The 15,361-nt window shown below is 49.4% G+C and overlaps 1 protein-coding gene across 1 annotated transcript; it reads right to left on the reverse strand.

Moving 5' to 3' along the window:
• Positions 1-538: 538 nt before the first annotated feature.
• GSX2 (GS homeobox 2) lies at positions 539-2,929 on the reverse strand. The gene is made up of 2 exons (XM_006058307.3): positions 2,120-2,929; positions 539-1,435 (listed from the first exon to the last, which is right to left on the reverse strand). The coding sequence occupies exons 1-2, from the start codon at positions 2,694-2,696 to the stop codon at positions 1,095-1,097; spliced, it is 918 nt and encodes a 305-aa protein (XP_006058369.1). The 5' UTR covers positions 2,697-2,929; the 3' UTR covers positions 539-1,094.
• Between the last annotated feature and the right edge of the window lie 12,432 nt (positions 2,930-15,361).

Here is a 15,361-nt window from a genome sequence, read left to right on the forward strand (position 1 = left end):
CAGTATTGTTTCTAGTCACTTGTAGCATCATTCGTAAGTTTCCGTGTGTTTGCTTCCAACCTGTTTGATGGATTGTTGCCCTTTCTGAAACAATTCCTACCATTCAGATTCCTTCACATAATTCGGGTTTTAGTATTTGAGAGAAATGAAGATGGAAAAAAAGGGAGGAGGGACTGCTACAGAAAATAAATAGGAGTAAGGGACTTTTAACTTCTCCTGCTAAATAGATTTTAAGGTTTGCCTGTTATTAATTGTCAGTGTCACTCTAAATGGATTTATCCTGTCAATTGTGAGGAAGAGAGCTATTTTAAGAATGGGGAGTACTACCTGGTAGGCAACATCATGACTGAAAGTGTCCTGGCAGAAGTTTTGGTGACACAAATATACAGAGTCACAAAGTCCCTCAACCAAGAGACCCACATTATCAAGTTACAGTCATTACTTTGCTGTAAATTCTCACTTTTATTCTCCATCCATATGGGGAAGAGAGAGACAGGGGAAGTTGGTGAGAGCCAACACCATGAATTTAAAACCTTGATTTTTGTCTCATTTATTTAAATAAATATAAATATAAATTTTATATAAAACTATTCACAAAGAGACTTCAGTGACTTGGATTTGAGACTCTTCTCAGGCAAATTTTCAGAAAGCAAGACCTACAGGGTTTAATTTTTCTAAGTTATTTGTAACTCAATACCTTCATTTAAAAAAATAATCAAGAAACCCCATGTTCTTATCTGGTTCTGAAAGACAGGGAAAGGGAAATGACATGCGCTTTAAAAAAACCCACATACAGTTTTAAACTTAAACCAATCCTGTTTTTCCTTTGTTATATAACAAAACTGAGTTGAATCTAGATTATTTACATAAAAAACAACAACGACGACCTATAACTGCGAGAGGAGCCCAAACAGACAGATCAAGGAGACAGGAGAAGGGTCAGACCCGGTATGCACATCCCCGGGGAATGCTCCTCTCCAGCTTCTCCAGGTGGGACCACCGAAAGGGTGAGGATTTTGGCCCCTGGGTGCCAGCCACCTCGGGAGTTAGGGGAGATGCCGGGAGCGCGTGGTGTGTGTGGGGGCGGCCCTCCCTCATAAGGGGGAAATCTCCTTGTCATCGTTGGCCGAGGCCGGCGACAAGGAGTCCTCATCCTCGGAGCGCGCGAAGTGCGCCTGGCTGCCAACGCACTTGCAGCCCGCGTGACTGTTCCTTTGCGTGCCCTTCCCTTCCTTCTTATGCTTCACCCTGCGGTTCTGAAACCAGATTTTCACCTGCTTCTCTGACAGATTCAGGTACGTGGCGATTTCGATCCTCCGGAGTCGAGACAGGTACATGTTGGAAGAGAATTCCCGCTCCAGCTCTAGGAGCTGCGTGCTGGTGAACGCCGTCCTCATCCTCTTGCCATTGGGTACCTGGCTGGTGTCCGAGCCCCCTGCAGATGGGCCAAGAGAGGGCAGAAAGGTAATTCTCCGGCGAGGCGCTCCCACCCCAGGACCCTCCCTTGGAAACGCTGCCTCTCAAGGACCCACCCGCGAAGCTCAACCAAACACCTGTATCCATCCCTCACTCTTTCTCATTTGGAGACACATGGTTACTTAGCCGGGAAGGACAGAGACGCCCAAAGCAAGCGAAGGCCTTTGATCTCGGGGATGTAAAGTCAGAGGATTAAAGTGGGGGCGGGTGAGGGGTTGGGAGAGTCCTGCGGTCTCCTGTCCACCCTAGCGGAAAGGCAGGCAGGCTTAACCAAAAGCATCGAGATGCTTTTAGCCAGCCTCGACGCCCGACTGCCACACTTCAGTTCAAACACACCAACCCCGGACCTCAGTCAGTTAACCTCCGGTTTTTCAGCCCTCAAGTTCAAAGTCGCAAAGGATCCGCTATTATCCCAGACTCGAGCAGCAGGTACTGGAGTCGAGCGCACCAAGCTGCTTGGAGAGTCTGGCAAGGCTAACTTTCACCTCGGAACTTACGGGGACGACTCTGCAGTTATTCCAAAAGCCCCTCCTTCGCCCCCTCAGCCCACCCCACAGGCTCCCACTTCCTCCACTGAAGGCGAGACGTTTTACTCCCGGGAGCCGGCAAGGCGTAGCGCGCAGGTGCCCAGGACCCGCCCTACCCATGGTGAGGCAGTGAAATCTCCGCGGGTCCGCCACGTTGTAGGTGGTGGCGGTGCAGACAGGTGCGTGGTGCTGCGGGTGCCCCAAGGCCGCCGCGGCCGCCGCCGCTGCCGCCGCGGCCGCTGCTGCTGCTGCAGCTGAGCCGGGCTGCTGGGGCTGGTGGTGGTGATGGTGGTGCTGCGGCGGGTGGTGGTGATGGTGCGCGTGGCTCACGCGCGGGCAAAACTGTGCGTCCCCGGGACCCGAAGAAAACTGACTCTTGAGCAGGGGCAGGGCCCCGGCGGCTCCTGCCGCTCCGCCACCCGCGGCCCCTGCACTCCCGGCCCCTGCGTTCCCGCCGCCGGAGCTCGCGGGCCCACGAGAGGAGTGCAGGTGCGAAGTGACGCAGAGCGGGCAAACGCAAAACGCGCCGCTCTTGCGGGACGCGCAGCCCTGCCCGGACATGGACATCACCAACGGGGACGGCATGCCCAGCGGGATGAAAAAATCTGGCCCGGGGTGCGGCTCGGGAAGCGAGGGCGCGGGCCGTGAGGAGTCCTTGATGATGAGCGAGTCGACATAGAAGGAGCGCGACATGTCGGGAGGGGTGGGTGGCTGGAGGGCCCGGCCGGTCGTGGGGGCCCCCTCCCCTCTCCTGTCCAGAGCTCTGGCCCCGGGCGCGGCGCGGACGCAGGCGGTCAAGCCCTTGGGGACGCCGAGGTGTCGGCGCCTGGACTGCGAACAAAGGGGTCCCTGGAGAGGGCTGGTCCTCACGTCCCCCGCCCGACGCCCCGGCTCCGGGATTTTATAGCCCCCACCCCGACACGTGATGCTGCGGAGTACCGCTCGGCTCTTGCTCCTCCGCAGCTCCCCACCCTCGGGATAGGCTGCCCGAGTCACAACAGAAGCGGCGAGGAGGGGCGGGCGCGCGGCAGGGAAGAATTCGGAGGAGGGGGATGGGGGAGACTTTGCAAAGTGTAGGTTTTGTTAATTTCCCGGGGAGGCCAGCCTCCTCCCCCTCTTTCTCCACGCTTTCCCGAGAAATCACAGAGCTGCATCCTCCATCCCACCCCTCTCCCTAGCCTGGGCCCCAGACCAACTCCTCCAAGCTTCCGGCCTCACAGCGCACCAGGTGGGGACTTGGAGGCCTTTCTAATCGGAATGCCCCGTGCTCCCTGCTCCTCTGTGCCAGCCGTGGATACGGCACGGAATAGTGTGAAGCCTGAGGTTTAGAACAGGATTGTGCCATTGTGGACTGGCAGCGGCCCAGTCCTGGAGCGAAACGTGGGACAGGCACACACAAGCACACAGAGTCCCCCAGCTTTTGGACTTGGCCAGTGTCATTCAGGTGGTTAGTTGTGAGGGATCTGGGAGGCATAACAGAGAGGCCTCCCAGCTAAGAAGAGGAACTTTTCATTTTGATGCTTGAGAAGTTCTAAAGTGCCTTTGCACTTGGGGCCTTCCTGGGACCACTCAGATCAACCACCTTTCCTTGTGCCTTTTTCTAACCCGAAACTCCCCCTTTGGCAGAGAGAGACACTGAAGGGGTCACTCTTTTCTTTCTCCACGGGGTTCCATTGCTACATTTCCAGGCCAACCCTACAACTCCATCCTAAGGACTTTGGAGAGAGGCCCAAACCCTGGCCCTTCTGGAAACTGGGCAGGGGCTGAGGGAAGCCTTTGCTCTGGGTCCTGCCATCTCCCACCCCTTGGCATTTTACAGATCTTAGGCAGCTAGAAGACTAACTAGGAAGCACTCTCTTCTATGCACCCCCTTTAAAGCCCATACAAATTAAAAGGAATTGAGACACTTGATGCCTCAGTAAGGGAGAAGTGGTTTGGTAAAGGAAACCTCCCTGAATGGCAGTAGAAGACTGGTGCACCAATGACTGTGCAAGAGACTAGCTGCCCCCCTAAGGGCTATTGATCTTTGGGGAAGGCAAGGCTACAGAAATGACAGCTTTCTCTTCTTTCACCCTGTAGAAAATCTGGCTGGAGCAGGGAGGGTGAGCAACAGCTCCAAGTCCAATCCTTTTCCTCAGACTGCAAACTTCAGGCCTGAGATCACAATGATGCGAAGAAACTTGGGGACCATACCCCTCCACCTGTGAGAGCCAAGGGTCAAAATCCTAGGAGAGGCCAGCTTCTCAGCTGGTGACATGGCTGTCTCTATTTTTCTGTCTCTCCTTTTCCCTTTCCATCTCTGTGACCATCTCTCTTGCCTGCTAGAGAACTATAATTGGGTTGTAGGGACGCCCCGCTCTGGGGAGCCCAGGATTTATGGATGGCAATTAAAGTTTTATGAATTGCAGCTGAGGCTGGTTATTGAGCTATTTGAATGTGATTAGAATTCAATTAGAAAGCGGTTAGTGGACAGTGGGTCTCCAGAGTGTAAACAGACAGCTATTCCAGAAATGTGCTAATCCAACATCTTGTGACAACAATTAAGGAGTCTCAGGGCTTAACTCAGGGCAGCTCAGCTGTAACTACTTTTGTACCACAAGGTTTGCTGCTGCAGCCATCGCAAGCTCTCAGCTTCAACCCAGCCTGCCTGGCTCAGTCCATCTTCAAATGGGAGAATCCCGGCAGTCCCCAAGTCATTACAGCCTCAGAAAGAAGACTTGGGAGCTCTACCATTGGGAGGTGCCTAGTGCCAGGATGTTTTTACAGGCCTAAATTGTCCAAATAGGTGACATGATTTCCCTGTTCACTTTTAAGTATATACATATTTTTTTCACTTAAATTTTATATAATATATGCATTTATTTATTCACTGTGATCTGCAGTGGTTCTAGTTCTGTGCATGGGGAAAACTTCTATGCTGGGAGTTGTGCCTATGTGAGGACCATTTTATTTTAGAGAATCCTAATTATGATGCTTGAGCATCTAACTCAATTAATGTCTGACTACAGAAACATCCGGTTGGTGTGCTGGGGAATTTTGAAAAAAGTGAGAGGCCCCTGGGGTTGCTTAGGACTGCAAGGGGAGCAGCGGCTTGGGGCCCGACTGAGGCTGAACGCAGACCTCGACTGAGCAATGTATCTATTACGGTACTGGGTTAATGGCCAGAGCCCACCACGAGCAAGCATTCTGGGGTCATGATCCACACTGGAGTCTCTCTTTAGTTCTCTTTGAATCTCTCGGTCTCTCCTCTTTCCCCTACTCCAGCCCCATCTTCAGAAGCTCCTCTTCCATGTGCGTTGCCCCCTTATCCCCCCAGGGCCCTGGACAGCTCTGTGACTGACCCTGCTAGCCCTGCCCTTCCTCAGAATAGCAGCTCCTCCAACCCATGTGAAGCAGAAAGGGACCCTGGGCAGGCCATTGGCGTGCCCCTATGGGGCCCCCGCTGCCACCCAATTTTATTTCTCAGTGATCCTGTCCGATAAAATTTCATCGTCCATTAAGTAATCCCCGAAGTGAGAGCTCTTATGAGCCTATAATGAGCTCTAATTGCCACGACTCGGGGAGCCACGTGGAAGGATTTATTCGGCATTAAGCAGTCGGGTACAGAGTACAGGCTGTTACCTAAGCCATTGCTTTCATAATTCAAGGAGAAAATTAGTTCTTTTGTGGGGGGAGAAATCCTTTGATTTTTTTTTCCCTCCCTCTTGCTGGGGATGATAGAGGATGGCTTTGCTTTGTCTTTGATGATGTCACAAATGCAAAGGTAACAAAAATTGTCCCCCACCATCCCCCTACCCCTGCGCAGTCGGGATACCCCATCCTTACCCTCAACTGAGGGGAGAAAATTCAAAGCAGTTCAGTAGAGCCACCTTTTTGCCTCTAAACTGTCCAACTCGAGTCTGGTTTCCTCGCACGCAGCTCAACCTTGAGATGTGAATTCTTGGATATAGCTTTCAGAAAGTCTTCCAGTACTTTCCCCCATCTGGGATCACACCAGACCTGAACCCCACGTTTTCCTCTTCCTGTTTCCTGTCACCGGCAAAAACAGGGAAATAAGAGGTGGCGTGGACTTAGCATTACTTATTCAACAAACGTAGAGTTCTGACCCACTGACGTGCTTACTGTTTTTTTTTTTTTTTTCCCCCAGCGGCTGTAACTCCTACTTTTCCCCTCCCTCTGCTCCCCGCCTCCCCCAGCTCCAAGTCCTTTTTTTCCTCTCAGTTTCAGCGTTTGCCCACACGGTTCTCCTGCCGATCTTCTGCCCGATATGGAGGGGGCCGCGAGCAGGGCCTGACAGCCGGGAGTTGGCCGGGCCGCCTCGGATTTATTTGCTCCTCTTACATTGATTTCATATTAGTTTCCAAAGCGATGAATGATCTCAAAGCTGGGTTTTGTTAGACGAACACAAACAGGAGACAGGACTTACTTGCCCCCAGCTCCCTTTAATGAGGTCATTATCAAAGCGTGAACAAGTCTATGAATGTTTTATTGAAAGCGCATCGTTAACTTGTATCCATCCTTTTCTCCGAGTGGCATTGTGATATTGCTGTCTGTGGCACATCTTACCCGATATAGCCCGAGATTTCCCCATTCTCTGTAACCAGGCAACCCTTTCTGAATACCCCAAAATTGAAAAGAACCGCTTAGTCTTCAAGAAAGTCCTCAATAATAGTGGAAAAGAACAAAGATCCAGGAGACAACAAAATGCCACAGGGGTGACTTTTCATGAGCAATTATCTCTCATTAATCAGAAGAACAGCTGCAATATTAATTTTCTCTCTTTCTTCCTCTCTTTTCACAGTCCCCAACATTTGAATAATCATAAATTTTGATTTTATGAAGGAGTCACATTTCAGGGGCCGCAGGAAAGCAGCTACCTAGGTGAAGACAAGGCGAAAACGCTCTCATTTGATTTTTGTTGTTGTTGTTTGAGTAAAGCTGCCAACAAAGCAAAATGGAAAAAAATATATAAATACGGGAGAAAATGGTCCTCCCCCACCACTTCTTCTTGTAGATGGTGACTGAGAATCAGGACTTTTCCCACTCCCCCTTCTAAAATCTCCCCCTCCTCCCCCTCCTCCCTTGGACCCACTCCCCAGTTGTGTTGTGAGCAGGGCGGAGGGAAATGCCCCGGCGTCTGGCGTGGGAGTTTCGGCAGGGTTTCTGCCCGTTTAACTTGCAAACGTGAAGCCAAGCGTTGTCGATATGACCAAAGGGACACTCTTTGGGCGTAACTTGCATTGTGGCCATCAAAAGCCCGCCGGCTTTGGATGAACCGAGACATGCATTCAGCAGAATTGGGGCGCTCACTCGCTTTTCAGGAGCCAGAGAGGAAATTGTTCACGGAATGTGTAGCCAGGGTGGAAAATGAGGGTCCCCAGATGAGGCTGTAACCTGCAAACGGGCTTGGGGGAGTTGAAAGAATCTCATTAAGGCCGAGGCTGCAATTAGCAAATACACACTCTTAGAGAACCCAAGCCCCTCTTGAAAAGCCCCTAGTGGGGAGAAAGACGGGCAGTTGGGAGTCAGTCCCCACATTCCAGCGCTGGCTGAGTGGTGAGGACTCAGGCCCTGGCTGCCCCTTCAGCTGCCCCAATACTGTTACTTTTAATGCATGGCCGGGAGAGGCCAGTCCATGGAGAGCTCAGGCTGCGGACCTTGTGCTCACCCACCACCAAAAATGATCTTGCCTGTCCCCACTGTTTATTCAGAACCGATGGGCCTTTGAGAAACCTGAATTCGCCTTTGTGCTCACCACAGGCGCAAGAGTTCAATTCGGCCTTCAAGAGAGGAAGGGGTGGGGGAGGTTCTGGGAAAGAAGTGAGGAGTTTGGCCGAGAATTTCAGAAAAGGCCTTCAGAACAGAGTTTTGATGGCACCCAGTCCCCACCACACAGCCCTTCTGCTCCCCACTTCACCTTAATTAATATTCACCCAGTCCCAAATCCTTAAGCCTAACAAGGCATCCCTCCCCCATTTAAAGCTCTCCTCTGTCACCAGAATAAAATTTATTGAGCGCCTTCTCAGTGCCCAGCGTGTGCTGGGCTCCGCAGGGAGCAAGCCTGAAAAGGCCCAGACTGTATCCTATAGAATATTGTTTCATTTTAGTAACAATGGTCTGAGGTGGGGAACAATTATCCAGATAATTGAAGCAAATGCTGCATCTCCCTCCCTCTCCAGTTCTCTGGGCGCTTGCCTTTTTTTTTTTTTAACTGGGTTTTTCAAAGTTAGCGGTTTTGGTTGGAAGAGGGGAGCTGGGAATATAAGGGGAGGGCTGAATTAACACCAATTCGCCACTTTCCTTGGCCTAAGTTTCCTGAAAGCACTGGGCCCAAGTGGCTCCTTAGTAATGGGATTCAGGACGGTTTTTTACTTTTAAAAAAGGTTTCCAAAAAGAGAATGAATCATTATAATTTATAGCAAGCTGGCATTTCTGGTGTTCAACCTTGGCCATCTACAAAAATCACCTGGGGAGTATGGATGCCCTAGAGATTTCGATTTAATGGTGTGTGGCCAGAACACTGAAATTTAAAACAACAAACAAAAACCATGGCGCACTTTCTACGTGGTCCTGATGCTGGTGAGGGCTGAAAAATAATGGATAAGTCCTACTTTCACTTATCCAAAATAATAACCGCTTTGAGTCCCATTGAACAACTGATAGTGGTTGAAAGTGTGTACTGAGAGCCTACTATATAAGAGGTTCGGGACTGGGGGATCCACTGCACAAGGCCCGTCCCCTGGAAATGTCCACTTTGTTGAACGAAGCGGTAAACCAACTCAGAGCTGGTGAATTACAAAAGGTCGCGTGAATATAAAAGCAAAGCCCTAGCAGCTCTGGGAGCGGACAAAGCCCAAGTGTGAAGTGACCTGCGGGATCACCGGCTATCTTCGGCCTGGGTCGGGATTGGAGGGAATGTGTCAGGCCACCCAAGGGCGCGCCCAAATGCCGAGAGGAGTCTCTTTGAGCTAATTGAAAGAATTGAAAGGAGGTCTCCCTTAGACTGGTAGAAGAATATCAGGGTCAGCCTCTGTGAACCAGGAAAAAAACCGCCCGCCGCTTTCGAGTCTTCTCGAGGAATTAGGGGATGCCTAGCACCCGGCCTGGTGTTTAGTGAGAGTTCGTGGCGTCTCTTGTTTTCTGTAATTATCTGCGATCTGCAGCTCCACGGATCCTGAGGTTTGGGAAGCAGGTACCAGAGCCCAGGGTTTCGTAGTGAGTAACCAGGAAGCCGGGGCCTCTGCCCAATCACCACTCCGCCCCCACACGCCTTTTCCCGGTGGGATTTGCCAGCTAAGGCTCCTCTGCAGGCCAGTGTCTTCTCCCTAAAGGCACCCAGTCCGGTGGTTTTTCCAGCCCTCTATTTCTGAGCGAACAGTTCAGTAGCCTCCTCAACCTGGGCCTGCCAGGAAAACCTCGCCACCTCCTATTCCCCACGTTCGTCAAAGGCCTGGAGCTCTATCTTGGCCGTCCCTATTTAGGACTGCGCTCTAAATTTCAAGGCTCTTTTGGCCTGGAGAAACCTTACAGCTTTGAGGACGGTTTTATAGAGGAGGAAACAGGAGGATATGAGCATCTCTATTTCCCGAGTTCTCACTGTGTGCCTTGCCCTTAATCAGGAGCCTTGCCCACAAAACCTCATTTAATTTACATAGCTGCCCTACCAGATAAAGCGCTATTTTTCTGTTATTTCTCCACTGAAAATCCCGAATCTTATTAAAGTTCAAAGGCTTATCTAAGGTCACAGAGCTAGAGATGAGGCAGCCAGGACTCAGATCCTGTCTGTAGAATGTAGAAGTCGGAAGTTTTAAGCACTAGGTAATACTATCTCCTAATAATATATCCGATATGTATTGTGCACCTACTATATTTTTTAAAAATGACCTTTATTGGAGTATGCATGTGTGCTCAGTCGTATCCAACTCTTTGCGACCCTATGGGCTGTAGCCAGCCAGGCTCCTCTGTCCATGGGATTTCCCAGGCAAGACTACTGGAGTAGGTTGCCATTCCTTTCTCTAGGGGATCTTCCTGACCCAGGGATTGAACCTGCATCTCCTGTATTGGCTGGCAGATTCTTTACCACTGAGCCATCTGGGAAGTATTATTGGAGTATAGTTGATTTACAATGTTGTGTGCTAGTTTCAGTATACAGCAAAGTGTTATTTCTCATAGTGACCCTGTGAGGAGAATTTGTTTATTGTCCACTCCTTGGTTAATGTGGCTTTCCTGCGAATTAAAGATTACAAAGGCCAGTCTGCTGCTGCTGCTGCTAAGTCGCTTCAGTCGTGTCCGACCCTGTGCGACCCCATAGACGGCAGCCCACCAGGCTCCCCCGTCCCTGGTATTCTCCAGGCAAGAACACTGGAGTGGGTTGCCATTTCCTTCTCCAATGCATGAAAGTGAAAAGTGAAAGTGAAGTCACTCAGTCGTGTCCGACTCTTAGCGACCTCATGGACTGCAGCCCACGAGGCTCCTCCGTCCATGGGATTTTCCAGGCAAGAGTACTGGAGTGGGTTGCCATTGCCTTCTCCGAAGGCCAGTCTAATGTAGCCCATATTACAAAAAAGGCATAGACTGGAGTGGGATGAGATAGGGAATATGACTGTTTTTATTCACTTGCTCCCAGAACATAGTAAGTGCTAAAGACAGTCGGCCAGGTGAAAGCAACATGTTACTCTTATTTCAAAAGCTGTCATCATAATCGGTATTTATGTCTTCAGGTTTATTTCAGTGCTGGTTGAGCACCTCCCCCAGTTGACTGCAAGCTGCACTGGGCAGAAACTGCATCTGTTTTGTTTATTCGCAGGTGTCTATAAAACGTCTAGCCCAGAGGTGGCATATATTAGGAGTGGAATAAATACTTGTTGAATGACTAATCCCTCATTTTGCAGATAGGATAAATGAGGCTCAGAGAGGCTATGCAACTTGTCCAAAGCCACGCAGCTTAGAAGTGGGAGAGGGAAGATTCAAACTGAGGATTTTCTAACGCTGACCCCGTCCCGCTTTTCACCCTGGCTCACAGCTTTCTGTGCTGTCCTCTGGGTCACAGGGACTGGCGCTGCGTGGCCAGGGGCTGTCCCAAGTCCACGCCCAGTCACTCCCCTCCCCAGGCCGAGAGATACAGAAGCTGTCGGAGGCCGGCGAGGCTGCTCCCTAGACGCGGTGAAGAGGCACTCTCCGCAGGTCGGCCCCTACCCAGCGCTCCAGCTGCCACCGCGGGAAACCTGCAACCCACTCCTTCCTAGTGTCCGTCTCCCTCTCTGGGTCTTGATCTGCTCCTCTCCCTAGGTAACTTCTCACTGGAAAACGAAGCGACTCTAAGAGATCGCCTTGAACCCATAACCTGCAAATGCTTCCATCAGCAACAGTCCCCAAACTCCAAGCACATGGGCATCCACGCTGGGCACAGCGTCCTCACCGTAGCAGGTGCGCATGCGCAAGCGTGAGTGCTGGGCTGGAGAACCGTGTGACTCCGTGCGTGCGCAAGCGCGGGGGAAGCGTGTGTGAGAGAGTGTGGTGGTGAGCGTGAGTGAGTATGAGAATGAGTGCATGCTGGAGGGTATGTGTGATGTGCATGTATGTATCAGCAAGTGTATGAAGAGGTGAGGAGTGTGAATAGCGTGTTAAGTGTAAAAGTGAAGAGTGTAGGTATTTAGGAGCTTGAATGGGGGTTGTAAGCATAAGGGTGGCTGTGAATATTGGGTTGTGTGGATGTATGAATGTGAGAATTAAAGAGACAGTGTGAGGATGTATGTGTTGCCGAGGGTGTATGAATGGGAGTGTGACTGTGAGTTTGTGAGAAGTGCGGGGTCCCATGCGTATGTGCGAGAGTATGTGCGTTTGTGGAAGCACGTGTGTGTGCGGGTCCGCAAGTGTGTACTGAAGAGTATGGGGAGTATGAGCGTTTGAGTATGACTGTGAATGTGGAAGAGCGCGCGCGCGCGCGCGCGCGCGTGTGTGTGTGTGTGTGTGTGTGTGTGTGTGAAGTTGGCATGTGAGACCACCTGCCTTCGTGGGGCGCGTCCATGGGGTTCGGGTCCTTCCGCGGGCCTCATAGCTGCTCCCTCCAGCCCACCCAGTGGGCATCCTCCTTAGCGCAAGCTCCTCCTCCTACCAGGGGCCTTGGAACCTGCCAGGTCAGAGTCGGGGGCGGGGGAAGCAGAGCCTGGAGAGAACCTTACAGTGAAGCCAGAACCTGCTAAGTGGGAGGGGTTTTGGAGCAATGCCTCCGGGAGTCCCCTTCTTTTCTTCACTGCCTGCTTCCAGTTTCCCTCACTCCTGCCTGGATCATCTTTCCATCCATTTTCTCACTCAGTGAACGTTTATGTATCCTCTGCCTTAGGACATGACATTTAGGCAAAGCTAGGCTCTGCTTTAGGTGCTGGGGAAACCAGGAGAACTAGATAGCTTAGGTCTCACTCACTATGGAGTTTTCACAGGTGTTTCTGTTCATGAGTAACTGCTTTGCCAAATACTGATGATTTGATACAAACTAAAATTTTGGCCTCTGCCCTCAAGCAGAAGGGCATGAAAGGCTTTTAAGACAGACAGTGATATCAGTAAGACAATTCACTGAACTAAGTGCCTGTGCATCCCGGCTCCATTCCAGCCTCAACCCTTTCACTGCTCTACTGAGCTTGGGCTTAGGGTTAGGAGGTCCTAGGTGTGAAGCTCCCCTCCTTTGACAATGAAAATAATCATGACTCTTCTCATAGGGTGGCTGTGGGTGTTAAATGAGTTAGTCATGATAGCTGTGGGAAAATGCCTGGCACACGGTAAGCACTCAGTATACCAGCTATGATGATGGTGATGATGATGTTCCCCAGGTCACATGCAATGTGGGAGAAGGGGAGATGCTGTGTTTGTGGGCTACAAGTTTAAGAGATTATCCAAGGATTTAAATTAATCTATGTATGATTATCCTGCATTCCTCTCCAGAATCAGGCTGTATCAGATACCTGGTCTTCAGTCTTCTCTAGTGACTTCTTTATTTATTTTTATTTGGCTGCACTGGGTCTTCATTGCAGCATGTGGGATCTTATTAATAGTTGCAGCATGGAAACTCTTAGTTATGGCATGTGGGATCCAGTTCCCTAACCAGGGATCGAACCCAGGCCCCCTGCATAGGGAGTGTGGAGTCTTAGCCACTGAACCACCATGGAAGTCACCCTAGTGACTCCTTATGCTCCAGAACTAATGACGCCAATAGTGCTGTTGTCAAAAAGAAATGACAAAGCAATGAGGGAAGAAAGCAAGAATCGACAGGAGCCAAATGTTCTTTCAGGCAACCTTAGAAGCTTTTCAAGTTCACTCATGTACCCTTAAAGTGAAAGGGAGTATTTTAACAGTGACACAAAATTTAACTTGTGAACAAGATTTCTGATGAAATATGACATAGGAAATATGTTTCCTGATTAGCTAGGTAACTCTCTGGAACAAGATACTGTATAAACAATTGCAGGACATACTTTTTTTTTTTTTTTTTTTTTAAATCTGTCTTATTAACATTCATTTTTTGATGTTCTAACTAGGATCCCCAAATAATTTTCTTTTAAACCATAAAGGGCAAGTTCAAAGATTGAATTTCCTTATTGAGACCTTTTTTTTTTTGGAGGAAGAAAATACATCAAAAATAAATCTTGAAAAGTGTGAGAATTGGTGGCACCATCTACGTTCTTGAATTTAGCAGCTGAAATGAAATTTTGCCATTATCCTGCTGGCTCATTTCATATTACAACTAGAGAAACTGAGGTCCAGGGAGATGAACTAGTGTGAATTGTCAGTCCTTCCATCAATCACCAAATAGATCATTTCAATCTTGTTCCTCTAGGCAGAGTTTTACATTTGCAGGAAGAATTCCTGCAGCTAGGAGGAAAAAGACAGGGAGGAGTTTCAGCTCCCTTCCATATGGGCACATCTCTATTGCTGGCAGCTCTGCCTTCTGGTCAGTCAGACCCAAATTTTGTAGTCTTCCTGACTCCTCTCTTTTTGTACATTTAATCCACTGGGAAGTCCTGATGGCTCTATGTTTAAAAATATCCAGAACCTGACCCCTCTCAACATTCCCACCACTGCCACACAGGTCTACCTTACATTCTAGTCTCCTGACTAGGCTTTTCCCCCCTATGCTTGTCTCTACAGTCTGTTCTCAACCCAGCACCCACAGGAGCCTCTAAAAATAGGAGTCAAATCAGGTCAGAGCTATACTGAAGATATTACAGTGGCCAAAAAGGCCCTCCACGATCTGGCCGTGTGTTTCTCTGACCTCCTCTTCTTCTATTGGCCTACCTGCCTACTCTGCCTTCCTTGCTTGGCTGGCCCTCTCTTCCACTGGCCTTCCCCTCTGCTGAGAATTCTTCCCCACAAGCTCACTTCCTCACCTTCTGGTCTTTTCTCAAATGTCATTTTTTCACTATTTAAAAAATACCAAAGCCTCTACTATGCCCTCTGTACTCCCAACCCCCTTATTATGCTCTATTTTGTTCTCCCATAGCACTTATCATTTTCCAACATGCTGTATAATGTACTGTGTTTGTATGCTTATGGTGGAATCTCCCTGCAAGAATGAAAGCTCCTGGAGAATGTTTGTTGGGATCTGTTGGGGTCACTGAGAACAGAGCCTGGCATAGTAGGCGGTGCTCAAAAATACTAGATACAGGATTGAAAGAAGAATGCCAGTATTCTAGGTAGATGCCTACACACAACTCATATCTTACATCTACATACATTTTGGAGTTTACAAAGAATATGTTTGAAACGTATCTTAAATATGTTATGTCACTGGAGCTGCACAATTAATATAAGCTAGATAGGACTATTTCCCCCCAGTTGTTATTTCCACAATGAGGTATTCAGAGGTTAAAAGACTTGCCCAAATCAGATCCAGGACTAAAATCTAAATCAGGGTGTCTTTTTGGGTGAGAGACACTTGGCTCAATGAGGAAAATGAATAAGTTACTAGATTCACAGTAGACCCTTCTAAATGCTGCCCCAGGATGAAGGCCGGGGTCCTCCCTCCACTGTCTGCTTTTCAGCTAATTGAGTGGTGCTTGGGGGAACATAACACAATGGCCACATCCTCTTGTGTTTATAATTTGCACAGAGTTGAAAACAAGAGATATTGTCCTGTTAGCTCAAGCTTATTTGGAGTCTGCCCTGAAACTCTGGACTTGGCAGGATGCCCTCCCTTGTCTAACTGCTCTGGGCAAACCAACATGCTGTCTTAGTCAGTGTATTACAGTTCTTTCCTCATGTTTGGGCTCTCTGTCAGTCCATCAGATTTAGCTGATGAGCTCACTGACTACAAACTGATTTAGCAAGATAATATCCCTCATTCTCTGGGCGTACACAGCGCTATT

Source organism: Bubalus bubalis, chromosome 7 (genome assembly GCF_019923935.1).
Source record: "Bubalus bubalis isolate 160015118507 breed Murrah chromosome 7, NDDB_SH_1, whole genome shotgun sequence".
Lineage (NCBI taxonomy): Eukaryota > Metazoa > Chordata > Mammalia > Artiodactyla > Bovidae > Bubalus > Bubalus bubalis.

What these genes read in the sequence shown, in the direction of transcription:
- GSX2 (XM_006058307.3), bottom strand. Translation starts at nt 2,696, where the DNA reads ATGTCGCGCTCCTTCTATGTCGACTCGCTCATCATCAAGGACTCCTCA. An exon ending in ATTTCACTGCCTCACCATGG is followed by an intron (nt 1,436 to 2,119) that starts GTAGGGCGGGTC and finishes GCCCATCTGCAG; the next exon opens with GGGGCTCGGACACCAGCCAG.